Source organism: Trachurus trachurus (genome assembly GCF_905171665.1).
Source record: "Trachurus trachurus genome assembly, chromosome: 14".
NCBI classification, from domain to species: Eukaryota; Metazoa; Chordata; class Actinopteri; order Carangiformes; family Carangidae; genus Trachurus; species Trachurus trachurus.
This window is the reverse complement of record NC_139903.1, coordinates 16,267,822-16,281,526: the sequence shown is the minus strand read 5'-3', so window position 1 is coordinate 16,281,526 and position 13,705 is coordinate 16,267,822. Positions and strand designations below refer to the sequence as shown.

Genomic DNA, 13,705 nt, shown 5'->3' with positions numbered 1-13,705 from the left:
GCTGTCGCTTCCGATCCCTCAATTGTTTCGGTTTGTTGACGTTTGCTGGAGGACAGCGATAGTAACGAGGGGGGCTATCTGCCCGTCGGTCCACCGGGGTTAGCCGTGTTAGAGGCAAGTGCAGCTAGCCGGCTTGCTAGTTTAAATGGGTTTTCGAGTTAAAAGATGATCGCCTCACTGTCGAGAGGAAGTTTGCTGGACGAGGTTCTTCACGGCAGCTCCAACGAGGTGATGTTTCCGCAGCGTTACGTTACTGATGTTCATGTTTATTAATTTGGGTTAGCTTAACCTGCACCGGACGGAGAAAGACTGTCAAATCTACTCACAACCAGACCAGCAAGGAACAAAGAGTTCAGTTTAATAAGGGGGGAAAAGCGAATAAGCTCTGTAGTTTGTCTCTTCGAGGTAACGGATGTTTGACAAGTTGCAAAAAAAAAAAAAAAGCAGTTTGGAGCAGAAAGATGAAATGTGACTGTGTGGTTTGGTGATACAGGCAGCGTGATGATACTTAATGGAAAGGTTGTTAACAATTTGCAACGAGTGTTCAGTGTGTCTTTACTGTAGCTTTACGCTTTAAAATACACCAAACATAATTTTGGGGTCGGTGTTAATAGATTTTTTTTTTGTTGTGGGCAAAATGGGGACTGTCCTTTGTGATGTATCCTGGACAACGGGGCTGTCACGTGACCAGACGGGACCGGTGAAGGTGGGGTGGGTGCGCGGTGTGAAACGTGCTGACCCACGTTAAGTTACCCACCCAGGGCTAAACTCTGGGCTAAACACGAGATAATATGACTGAACCTCCCAACAAAAGTAAAATTTTAATAGGCAGCAGGACAATAGGCTGACCCTGCCCCCTGCTCCTGGTCCCAGCATAATAAACAAAGGAGCTCATTTGTTATGCCATGGTCTCAGCCTTATTTGGCCCTCACTCTCTAAGCTGTGTGTTTTTGTATGTGTTTTTGGTCTGTGGTGTGTTGGATGTGTGTGTGTGTGTGTCTGTCTGATTGATGGATTACAGCAGCAGCTGGCGGCCTATGTTTCCTGGGTGAACTCTCAGCTCAAGAGGAGACCGGGCCTGAAACTCATCACAGACCTCAGACATGACCTGCAGGATGGGGTGGTGCTCACACAACTCATTGAGATAGTTGGTAAATACGCACGTCCACATTTACACACACAAATGTAGTACAGAGGAAGAATAGGGAAAGTTTGTGTTTTAATATTCTTAATTTAACCAGGAAAAAGCCTCTCTGCCAAGGGGGCGCATAAGAAGGTTTCAACACTAACAATGCAAACAGACAAATAATAAGTGTCAGTAGCAGTAGAGAAAACAAGGTATCCAAATGGTGTTAAATACAAGGTCAAAAACACGATTATGATACAGCTACATCGTTTGTTACCACTTTGTACTTGAGCAATTGTCTTCTAATGACATGATGCTCATTTACACACACACTATTATTACTCACTTAGTTCATTTCAGAGTGTTTATATGGTTTATTCTGTTGTAGTTGCTCATGCTTTGTTCTCCCCCCTCCCCTCTCTCTCACTCTTTCTCTCTCAAATTTTCATCATATTTGTAGCTGGGGAAGTCCTGGAGGGAGTGTATGTAACTCCACAAAACAAAGAAGAAAGCAGGAAGAATGTGGAGCAAGTCTTGCAGTTCATTTCCTCCAGACACATACGCATGCCACACATTTCCTCAAGGGGTAAATCTCTGAGAAATCTGTGTTATCTCCCTTTTCTTCTCTATCATGTTGAGAGCAGGTGTTGCATCCTTTTCATATTATTATGTTCGTTTTCTTTCTGCAGACATTGTCGATGGTAATCTGAAATCTGTTATGAGGATTATTCTGGCGCTGGCTGCCCATTTCAAACCCTCAGCCAATCACAGGGCTGCTAGTGGAAGTGGGAGGAGCTCCACAAGAGGCTATGCCACCCACAATCCTCTCTCCACCATTGCCTTGGCACAAGGTGCAGCCGCTGCACTGGCATCGGCACGATTTGATGCATCACAGCCCACACGTGTCACACGTATGCACAGGTAGGCTGCAGCAGTCAGAAACATGGAGACAAAACCCTTGTCTCCCATAAACTTCTGTTTGTGTCCTGCTGTAATACCGGTGGGAATCTTTTACTATCTCACTATCTCACGATTCGATTCGATTCTGATTTTTGGGGCTACGATTCGATTCAAAGTTGATTTTAGATTCAAAACGATTTGATTCCTAATGATTTCTGCTTCAGTCTATCGGTGTGCAAAGGATCCTCATGATCTACTGTACTCCAGTCTGCTTTGCAAGACCAAATGACTAAAGTGTCTTTTTCTATTGAGTTTTAAACATTTATCCATGCTTAGATGGAATTGTTGAAACTGTTGCATAAAAGCAATATCACATATTGCTTAAAGCAGAAGTAAGTGATATATTTGCGTTAATATAAGTCTTAAATAGTTATATCTTCCGACAGCAATCACTTACATAGAGTGTTTGGTCTGAAACACGGGTCTGTCAGTCCCTCTGCTCTGCTCTGAGTCGAGGAGAAAACATTTATCGTATCCTACAGTTTTTATCCAATGAGGAGAGAGAACGGCATGCAGGGCTGTGTGTGCAGCCAAGGGACGCCGTGAATGTGGCGACGTAGGGACGAGGACTGTTATGGTGCGTTCAAGGAAACTCGTTTTTTTCCGACCTGTGAAGTCGTACCAGTTCGATCTGGTACATAGACTGTACAAAAAGACGTACTGGTACGATTTCACGGGTCGGAAGTTACGAGTGGCCGTTATAGTGACTTTCACCGGTAAAACAGGTCGGAAAAACACGAGTGGGTTGCCTGGAACGCTACAAAGTCGTAAGTTGTGACTTGAAGCTGTAATTTATGATTTCAAAAGCCTGCCTGGAACGCAGCATTAGCGAAAACGACCGGATCACTCACTTCTGCTTTAAGTAACAAAATTAAAAGTGCCCCTTTATTTAAAAAAAATAGTGCAGTTACATGCTGCCTTTTAAATTCTAAGGAAATGGAGGCCGACAGCCAGCAGATTTGTTTCATTTTTTTATTTTTTAAAATCGATTTTGGGAAATTTTATATTGATTCTGAATCATATTAAATGAGAATTGCGATTCTTATGTGAATTGATTTTTTGGCACATCCCTAGTAATTTATTAGATATAAATGTCATCTTTACTGGCCTCTGGTGGACAAACACAGACCAGTGAGTTACCAACCTGGTACCAAGTGCTGAAATGTAGTTAGTCTCCACACCTCTGCTTTGTTTGCTGTCTTTCAGTGGCTGGGGGTTGGATGTGGATAAGAGTGTGTGTGTTCGTGCACTTGTTGAGCAGTATGAAAAAGGAGCTCCAGATGAGCAGGAAACTCCTCAGCCGAGCAGGTAATCTGCTTTTACATGGGCTCAAGTTTCTCCTAATAAAAGAAACCCATCTCATCACTTTGAGAATTTAGTAGATAAAACAGCACGCGGCAAAACAGCACGAATACACACAGTACATACATCTGTTTTGTGTCTCTCTATGTGCCTACGTACAGTAAAGAGTTTATCCTCAGAAGAAAAGTAGATGACGAGCCTTGTGTTGCTTTTAAATGCAAAATGTCAAATTACAGTACAGCTCATGTGCTTAAGGACAAGGATAGCTGTAATTTCCTAACTCACATGTTCACTCCTAAGAAACAGCTGTAAAACTGCCGGTATCATTTACAGGCTGGAGCTACTTTCATATTTCATATACAGTCAGTATGACGTAGGTAATGCTGTGAGGCTGTGATAATAGTATAAAGTGTTAAAACTGAAACCTTATGAAAAAGCTTGTGGGCATAACTGGCCTAAATTTATCAAAGAGGTTACTGCTGTTTAATGGCCTCATGACAAGAGGATATAGTTATGTAATGAAACTTTTTAATTTGTACATTTTGGTACAAAAAAAACTGCGTTTTGCTCAGTGTATTATTACATCAGGCTGTACAACTTGTTGTTTGTGAGAAATACAAACTCCATATTATTACTATTTATACTTTAGAGTTGATGCAGATCCGTTTTTGCCTGCAGGTGATTTTATGCAAGTTCTCTGTTACGTCTCATCTTTAACACCTACTTCTCCACACTTTGGAAACAGAAGACATTCTGTGGTCTATATTTATTTATTTGTGTGTGTGTGTGTGTGTGTGTGTGTGTGTGTGTGTGTGTGTGTGTGTGTGTGTGTGTGTGTGTGTGTGTGTGTGTGTGTGTGTGTGTGTGTGTGTGTGTGTGTGTGTGTGTGTGTGTGTGTGTGTGTGTGTGTGTGTGTGTGTTACTGCCTGACTGAGCATATGATCTTGGTTTTAGCACTTCAAACTCCACTTTGTGTCTATGTGTGTGTGTATTTTAGCAGATGAGGCAGATGGTTTAAAAAAAAAAGAAGAAATAATCAGTCTTTATTTTCTCTTATCACATGTCTGGTTTGAAGCAATCGTCTGTGTGTGTGTGTGTTTTTATATGAATGAAGTGTGTGTGTGTGTGTGTGTGTGTTCAGTTTATTATGATAAAAGAGGCACATACATTGAATATTAGTAGGACGATGATGTGGTTTTGTTTGGAGAGACTGACATTCACCAGAGCTATGACGACCTGATGCTGCCGTCACGTAATGTAGCTTAATGAAGTGAACGGTGCGAAGCGCAGTGTTTGCAGAGTCAGTTGCCACGGTAACATTTGGTTAGCTGGAGGGCGAGAGGCGGGGACTCTCGGGGTGAAGAAAATCACAAACTGTCATGAGTTTGTTGAGATGCTGATGCCAGAGACCCACTGGCAGAGTGAGACCTGGGCTCCTCGGAGGTGTTATGCACCGTAGCTCACTATGGGGGGGACGCAGATTAAATGGTAAGACCAGACAGCGTGAGGCAGCGTAAGAGTTTGTGTGTGTGTGTGTGTGCATATGTGGGTTTATGCTCTTTTTATCAAACCAAAGTGAAAGTGGTGTCTGAATCAACTGCTCCTTTCTAAGTGCTATGAAGCGATTTGAGCTTTTTCTTGGCAAGTTAGGATTTTAGAAAAAATGTCTCGTTCTGATGTTTTGCTTTTTCCGTCTGTCCCCTTCCCTCTCCTTTTTGGCCGTGACTCTGTGTAAATATTTGTCACAATAGGATAATTAGTTGTAAGAGTTGTCATAGAGACTTTTTAAAGTTTCTCGTCATTCTTTGTGAAAGTACGATTGTCTTCTTTTCTATCAATACTGACACTGCTGATCAAGTTTATTGCTTTCTTTGTTGTTTCAGTAAGCATCCTATATGAATAATAATTGAATGAATATTTTTTATTTTCGTGTCATGTGTTTTTTATTTTCGTGTGTGGCCCATCCTATATGGGATTACAAGACACATTTACTAGAACATTTACTACACTTTACTAAGAACATAAAAAAACTAGACTGTCATTCCTGTTGGCAGATACATTAACAACTTAAGACTGCTACCAACATTCATCTGTATATAGCTCCTCTTCTCATTGCCTTTTCAAGATGTGAAGAAAATGCAAATATATCAAACTGAACAAGACGCTTTAGCTTCTTCATGTCGTCCACCAAACCACACAACCACACAAATTCATTTTTAGGGTCGAACTTACCAAACAGTCTTTGTCTGATAGAGTCATAGAATGGACAGTATAACACAAAATGCATTTCGTTCTCCACATCTTTGAGATCACACAAAGTACAAATTCTATCCTCTTGCGCTATGCCTCGATATGAAGACCAAGTATACTGGCTCTAATTTGAGCACACAGGGATCTTTTCTTTTTTGACAAATTATACAAAACATAACTTTATGGCCCAAATACTATATTACTTACGATCAATACATTGCAACAAATCATGCATCACCCAGCCATGTCAATTTAGCATGTGATGGTATAAAGGGTCCACTCTGTACATTGTCTTTTTGCTGCTACCTCCTTTTATGGGATAAATTGATTAATCAGTGTTTCGTCCTCCTCGAGCCTCAGCTCCGTCAGTCCGCTGTCATCTCCAAGAGCTCCGCCCAGCAGCAGCCACTCAGACAGGCAGCAGGAAGACCGCCAAGAGCAGCAGCAGAGCAGCGGTAAGCAGCACACCATCATCATCATCTGCATCTGCATCAGCGTCAGCACAACTTCATCCAAACTTCTCCCGGGACACGTGTAACACAGTGTGTGTGCGCATACTGTATATCTGTGTGTGTGTGTGTGTGTGTGTGTGTGTGTGCAGCTGAATCATCTCACGTTGTAGAGGAGACACCGTGGGAGGATCCTCTCAGTGAGACTTTGGAGAAGGAGGTGCAGGAGACACGTAAGATGGTGTCTGCTTTACAGGTACATTCATACAGAGCTCTGTTTTTAAGATTTCAGTGTTTTTTTTTTTAAAGGGAGCAACTGAGGGCACGATCAGGCCTACCAGCAACTTCAGCTGGTCAAAGCTTTTTTGAACACTGCAACTCCAAAGTACATACCAGTGTCACATGTTTGTGTTTCCAAGGCCCTGCTGCTGCACGGCTCACTGCCTGAGGACGAGCAGGACGCGCCTGTGACTTTGGACCCGTGCAACTCTGAGCAGCAGCTGGTACTGATAATTTCATCGTTTGTTTTTATTTTTCGGTCCCTTTTTTCAATCTTGATCTCATTTTCTGTCCTCTGTGTACTCTCTCTCTCTCTCTCTCTCTCTCTCTCTCTCTCTCTTTACTTTGTCACTCTTTTCTTTGCTCTACTACACAGGCTCTTTGTGTTCAGTGCGGATCACATTTCTGTGATGTGTTTTCTTAACTGTGTGTGTGTGTGTGTGTGTGTGTGTGTGTGTGTGTGTGTGTGTGTGTGTGTGTGTGTGTGTGTGTGTGTGTGTGTGTGTGTGTGTGTGTGTGTGTGTGTGTGTGTGTGTGTGTGTGAGATGGTGACACGGGGATCAGTTTCCCTTCTTTCTCAGTCCATTGTGGTTCCAACACACATCTCTTTTTTTTACTCTCTTTCCAGGTAGTCATTCGCAGTCGTTTGGATCAGAGTATGGAGGAGGCTCAGGAGCTCAAGGTAAATAATTATACAGTACTATTTCTTTTCAGACTCTCAATATGTGTTTTTTTTCCCTTCTTTTGTCAGACATAAAAGACTCAGTTGTCTTATAACTAAGAGAATGACCTTTTTGAAAACACACCATGATTAATGTTTAATTCAGAGTGTGCTGTTTGCTGTTTGCTGCAGAGGGAACTACTGCGCTGTAAACAGGAGATGAGAAACCTCCAGGCAGCCAAGGTAAGGCAGAGAATATAGTTTTAATTGTACGGTAGAAAAGCTGCTGGTTAATCGATTAACTTTCTGTTGGTTTGTAAATGTGCAGGACGCCCAGCAGCAGAGGTTGTGCACTCAGGAGGCTTCGATACTGCAGATGAAACAGGAGCTGCTCAGATCCAGTATGACGAAGGATGAACTCAACAACCAGAATGTACAAAATATAATAGTCACGGTTAATATACATGTAGAGCCTCACTGTCTTCAATACTGTGTCATAAATTGTTTCTACTAAAATGTGTCCTCTACCATGAAAATGTATTGCAGGCAGAGATACAGTGGAAGCTGGAGGAATGTAACAGACTGTGGGGAGAAGGCAAGGTGAGCAACACCTTCTGTTACATAACTATCTATGTTTCACACAGTATGTGTCTGTTATCTTTATGCTAAATAATGAACGCACCCTTTCTCTTTGGTTGGTGCAGAAAGAGTTGGGGCAGAAGGACAGACTACTGCAGCAACTCAAACACAAGCTGGAGGAAAGCCAAACGCAGCAGGTACATCAGACCAGCTGTTAACATGTGTCCTCGGTGATCCCATCGCAAATTGTTCACTCTAAGTACATCTGATCACACCTGCATCTCCACACGTGTTTCGATTGACCAGCAGCAATCAGATCTCGCTTCCCCACTTCATATTCAAAGACATAGGTCTGTGTTTTAGTCACTTGTGATCAAATAAATGAGGCTAATGTTGATACCAATGGGCCTTTCCACTCGCATCTTCTTTTCCACTAGGGACAGTACTTGGTACCTGGTACTATTTTGGTAATGTCTCAGTCAAGGTTCCAAGTGAACCTACATTAGTTTTCTAAACATATTTCCTCAATGGGGTCTCTAACCTGCAACCTGCTCTTTAAAATGAGGCAGCAGGAAGCAGTTGTGTATTTGATCAGCAAAGACCTGATCTGAAGTCAGTGTCACAGTGTTTCCCTCTTATTCTAAGGCCCATCATGACTGATCCTTCATTGTTTTTACCTTCATTAAATCACCTGAAAACAACACCAGGCTGAACTACAGTATGACCACACAAACCTCTATCACACTGGTTAGTGTGAACCACCAGACCTCTTTTACTGCGGCAGGAGCCCCAATATAAATGAGCTGTGCCCCTGTATAAATGTCATATAGGCGGTACACTTTAATGCTTAAAGAATAAGCAAAGTGTGAACAGAGCTTCAGCTACAGTGGATTCAAATTGTTCTGTCCACCTCAATACCTCAAGGTGTGAAAATCTCAGACCGACAGTTCTCCAGTAAACTGCTTTGATGCAGGAGGATTAAAATTTCAGTTTACTCTTTCATTTGATTAAAAACTTGACACATATATAATCTGAGAATTGGACAAGGCGTCTTTTAAGTTGTGTTTTAACCGCTAGTTTCAAGCATGTTTATAATTTTTTGATGTCTGATTCTGTGCCTACTTGACAGAGCGAGTTGCAAAGAGAGTTGGAGCATAAAAAGAGCATGCTGCAGGAGTTAATGAGTAGCAGTCCACAACAGGTAGTGTTTCTGCACTAAAATCACATAAAGAGTTTTAGGTTTCACATCTGCACCACACAATCACATATTACATTACACTGAGATATACATTACACAGCTGACAGTTTTTTTTTTTTTAAGATTTCCACCAGTACAGAACACAATGGCTATTCTTACTCTGGAGATCCAGCTCTCTCTGTGTCAGGCGTAAGTATTGTTTTAATAAGGCCGTTAAGTCAGTTGGCCTCTTCATATTTTTCCACATGCTAAGGTGCAAACAAAGCATCACACTGCAGCTGTACTTTTACATTGTGCTGTCTGGCCTCATTTAGTCTGCAGTTGAAACACCACAATCCCTGTTTTAACCTACGAGGACAGAAAGCTCATAGCACTGTTATGAGCTGTAAATGACATTGTTTTTAAAATATAGTGTCTTATAGGCCAAGTGTGGCACAGAGCTTCCTTATTATAGCAGTGTATGGCTTTAAATGAGCTTAAATGATAAAATTAGCATGTTGTGTTTGTGCTCAATTAGCAGGCAGAGGAGGTGCAGCTGCTCAGAGACGCACTGAGGAGCTTGAGGAACAACTTCAGAGACCACGACCCTCAGCACCATACACTGGACACCCTGGAACAGGGAATAGTATCACTCATCGACAGGCTCCATGTTCTACATACACACAGGGTACAAATGCAATGAAAGCATCAACACACCGATTCTTAGAAACCAATTTTGTTTTTCAGAAACTGAATAGAGTCATATGAACTGATGGTTGAAGCTGTTGTGTGAAATCAGAGTTTGGGCCATGACAATGACTGAATTGATAACTGCTGATGTGTTAGATAATGATTAATGAGAAATGAAAGAGCACACTACAAAATTGATTTTATACGATAAAATCATCTCTGATATGGTTTGATGTGAAAATAAGAAATCCTTTTAACATTTGTCCAATCACTGCAGGGAAGGGGGAAATCTCCAAGACGCAAAAGTCAACACACAGACAATGACTCCTGGTCTAGCACAAGTACGTTTTTCCGACATCTGCCCCCATTTCCTCGTGCACCCAAACACAGGATATTTAGGACTTTACTAACTATGCATCTGCTGTTGGTTACAGAGGTTTGTCAGTCCAACAGTGGTTCTCCTGCCTCTACAAAAATCCTGTATTTCACTGGAAAATCTCCAACACCTTCCATGATCAACATACCAAAGAGGTTAGTGTGTATGCGTTTGAGCATTTGTAGTGTTTTAATGCACCCAACCCGTACATTTAGGCTAGTAGGCTTAAGGTAGAGAACAGAATGACGATAACATGAAATGTGAGATGAGCAAGTCTCTTTGTAATTATCGTACAGGCTCGGTGAGGTGACTCTGAAGGACGTGAAGGCAGCTGTGGATCGACAGGGAAACTACAGGTACCACTTCAAGGCCCTGGACCCTGAGTTTGGCACTGTGAAGGAGGAGGTAAGAGGAGGCAGTAATAGTTAATGTGCTAATACACTAAGAAATCCCAGGTTAAAAAAAAAACAACTTCTAAGTCTTCCATTTCATTCAAAGCATGGATTATTTTAGTATGTTTATATTTTTTTCTTCACTGCTGTTTGCAGTACATTTATTGTGTCATGGTGATTGTACCCCTTTTCTGTATGTTGTAGTGAGCTGTTGTGTGATGTTATAGCTCTATAGTAACACGGGTTTGATTTTCATGGCACTATTATTATGCTATTATTCTCATTGTTCATTATGATTATGATTATTATACTTACGCCAAGCCATATCATCCAGGGGATTATTAGCTCATAATGGTCCTGTGTCAATTTTAATTAAACATTAGATTAATTATTTCATTAATTGATCTGCCCATTAGTTTTCCGCCACTTATCTAATTATTGGATTAATTGGATATTGCAAGAAATTCTTGTTATATACAGTTAGAGGTACTGACAAAATTAAGATATAGCTGTACCTGATTAATAATTAAAGCTTTATTCTTCCTTTTGGGTATATGTCATTCATTGACCTCATGATTGTGCGGTAAAAGGTTTTTAAAAAGTCTTGATCTTCTTGGTGCAGGTGTTCCTGGATGGAGCCATCGTTCCAGGCTGGGAAGGAAAAATAGTGGCCTGGGTAGAAGAGGACCGCGGTGATGAGAGGTAACGACACAGTCATCATTCTGCATGGCTCTCTTCATTGATTCCCTTGACTCTAAAAACAGTTCAATATCTTTTCTGTCTTAGGCCTCTGTAGGTTCAAGCTGAGGGGGTGGAGCCCTCACTGGTCACTCTGATCCCAGAGACACATCAAGCCAAGTTTCAAGGTTTGACCTATCAGCAACGTACTGTAAGACTTGTCAGCAAGAGATTTAGGTTCATCGGCTGGTGTTTGACCGTGCTGAGCTCAACTCGTTCTGGAGAAAGTGTTCATCTGTAAACGATATCAAGAACATCACAAAACTCAGTGCCTTGCAAAGGAAAGGTATTTTCATCATGTGCTTATTATTACTGAGCTGTAAGTGTAGTATCACAACTGAACTTAAGTAGAAATGTTCTTTAGAATTAACTTTTACTGAAACCACAGTAGTGTTGTTGTTGTTGTTGTTGTTTCACCCCTGGTTAAAGCCAGATATCTGTATGAGGAATTGGAAAAAATTAAGTTATTGTTCAGTATCACTTTATGTTCCTTGTGTAGCACTGTTATCAGAAACACCACCAGATTATATGTTAGTAATATCCTGTCTTCATTGTCAATGTGAAGTGAAATATACAGTATTATTTACCTTAAAAAGAAATGGGGGAAAAATAAAAAATAAAATGTGACCTTTTGTAATTTATAAACTATGGAAAAACCCAGGCAAACTGTCTAAACACAAGGTTGGTCTTAACACAGCAGCTATTGTTGCTAGTGTGATGTTTTTACATACATCACGCAACAGTTGGGTCATGGTCATGTGAAAATATCTTAAAAGAAAAAGAAAGGACTATTACATTAAGTGAATGTATCTCAAAGTAATTAGTTTAATTATTACTGTTTCAGTCTGTAACACACAGGCTGCATGCAAACAGAAGAGACATGTAGAAATGCAGATGAACGGCACTGTTGTTTTGTTTATTTTATGAAATGGTTTTGTATATATGTGTAAAATATTTCCACAATATCCTTAAATATTTGAGTTTTATGACAGTGAATATTTGTTTGAAGAGATTGTCGTGAGGTGAGAAACCCTGTTACGAAGATGCTGTGGATGTGAATTTGATATCGGAGGTTTAAAGGAGACTTTAATCCAGGAACAATGGACCATCCCACTATTTATGGTGTGTGTGTATGTGTGTGAGAGTGTGAGTGAGTGTGTGTGTGAGTGAGTGAGATTCTGTCTTAACTTCAGTGGTCACTGTGTTTGCTTTCACTAATAAGCCAAGTGAAATATGCATCTGTCTTTTTTTTTTAAACTAAAACCCATTTGAATGCCAAGACTGCCTGCTGTACTGCAAAATGTACAATTTGCTAATGAGATGGTTATTTAGTATTTAGCATTTGTTTGTTTACTGATATTTTTTACAAAGACATGGACACTGTCTGTTAACCAAGCCCTTTGTTGAATGTTAGAAAGACATATTTTGAAATAAAACCTGAGTTTTGTTTTAAGAAAAATAATATCGTTGTTCCTGTTTTTATGGTGGTTTAAGAAGTGGGATGAAAATAGTATGAATATTCATAGATGAGAACCTCCAGATGCTCATCAGTCTATTAATTAGGCATGAACAGCTACTGAAACCTCGGCAACCTGCCCCAAGTTTCAGTCAATGAACTCAGTTTAAAGCTACAAAACTGTATTTGAAATTCCACCTTATGTCAGAAGAAACTAAATCTGCAACTACTAAGATAACTGAATAATTGTTATGATAATTAAGGCAAATGCCAAACCTGCTCTTTCAAGGCGCACAAATGTGAAATGAGTAAATGTAATATATTTGGGTTTTATACTGTGGAACAGATTGAAATTAGAGACACTCACTCCACCGAGAGGCTTCAAAGCTTCATCTGATCTGTGACTGGTTGGGGGGATGGATGTTTTGCAATATAAGAACTAGTGTGTGTATATGTGCGGTAGAAGAGATATAATATTGTTGAAATATCACATATTTTTCTCAATAAATTTGAGATTTTTCATAATGTTTTGTAAAAGGATGGTTCATTTAACGTAAACATATTAGTAGTGTACTTGTACTTCTTTGCACTAAAACAAAGGGAAACATTTTGTGTTCTCAATGAACGTTTTTCAGGCTAAGGAGGACCCCCAAACTAATGGAGAGATGGAGCAGGGACCCCCTGTATAATATATAAAGCTGTATTGTATAATAAACTGGGCCCAGTGCCAGGTACACCTTGTTATTGTGCATTCAATACTAAGCTATTCAAATAATTCAAATAATACACAGGTTCATATTCATGTTTTTATTTTAAACATGTACAGGTACAGCGAGTAGGGGGCCATGCCACTGCCATACATAATAAACAGACCTGTTAACTGATACCAATGCCAATACCATCAGTGTTTGTCAATTGCATGATAATCATGCATACAAACGATACTTGACGTTTTTATAATAAACATAAATGTGGAAACTAAAAAACAAAACAAAAAAATTGGCGACCCCCTGCAGCACCCCTTGTTGAAGACCTCTGATTTATAGGTTAGTAGTAGTAGTTACTAATTTTAACTGGTTCGGCTCACTTGTGACGAAATTGAGCTGTATGTGGCCCCCATAGACTGTAAAAGGTGGCCCCTGAACTAAAATGTGTTTGACAGGCTATCCTGTCTGAAGCTGCAGTGACCCCATGCGTCCACTCTGAGGTTGTACTGCCATCGTGTGGTCGCTGGACTAACTGCAGTGACATATACATCTACTTTGCTCGA

General features: G+C 40.5%; 1 protein-coding gene across 2 annotated transcripts; it reads left to right on the top strand.

Annotated features, from left to right (window-relative positions):
- The first annotated feature begins 2 nt into the window (after window positions 1–2).
- Window positions 3–12,427, top strand: LOC310997012 (dixin-A-like). Of its 2 annotated transcripts, XM_083986579.1 has the most exons (21): window positions 3–228; window positions 1,022–1,151; window positions 1,587–1,712; window positions 1,816–2,047; window positions 3,293–3,394; window positions 5,999–6,093; window positions 6,240–6,343; window positions 6,507–6,590; window positions 6,995–7,048; window positions 7,220–7,270; window positions 7,356–7,460; window positions 7,574–7,627; window positions 7,732–7,803; window positions 8,736–8,807; window positions 8,928–8,993; window positions 9,322–9,471; window positions 9,751–9,814; window positions 9,908–10,004; window positions 10,146–10,254; window positions 10,864–10,943; window positions 11,028–12,427. In XM_083986579.1, the coding sequence occupies exons 1-21, from the start codon at window positions 166–168 to the stop codon at window positions 11,035–11,037; spliced, it is 1,920 nt and encodes a 639-aa protein (XP_083842705.1). In that variant the 5' UTR covers window positions 3–165; the 3' UTR covers window positions 11,038–12,427. The 2 variants fall into 2 exon arrangements, with proteins under 2 accessions (XP_083842705.1, XP_083842706.1); XM_083986580.1 differs by lacking the exon at window positions 3,293–3,394.
- Window positions 12,428–13,705: the final 1,278 nt, after the last annotated feature.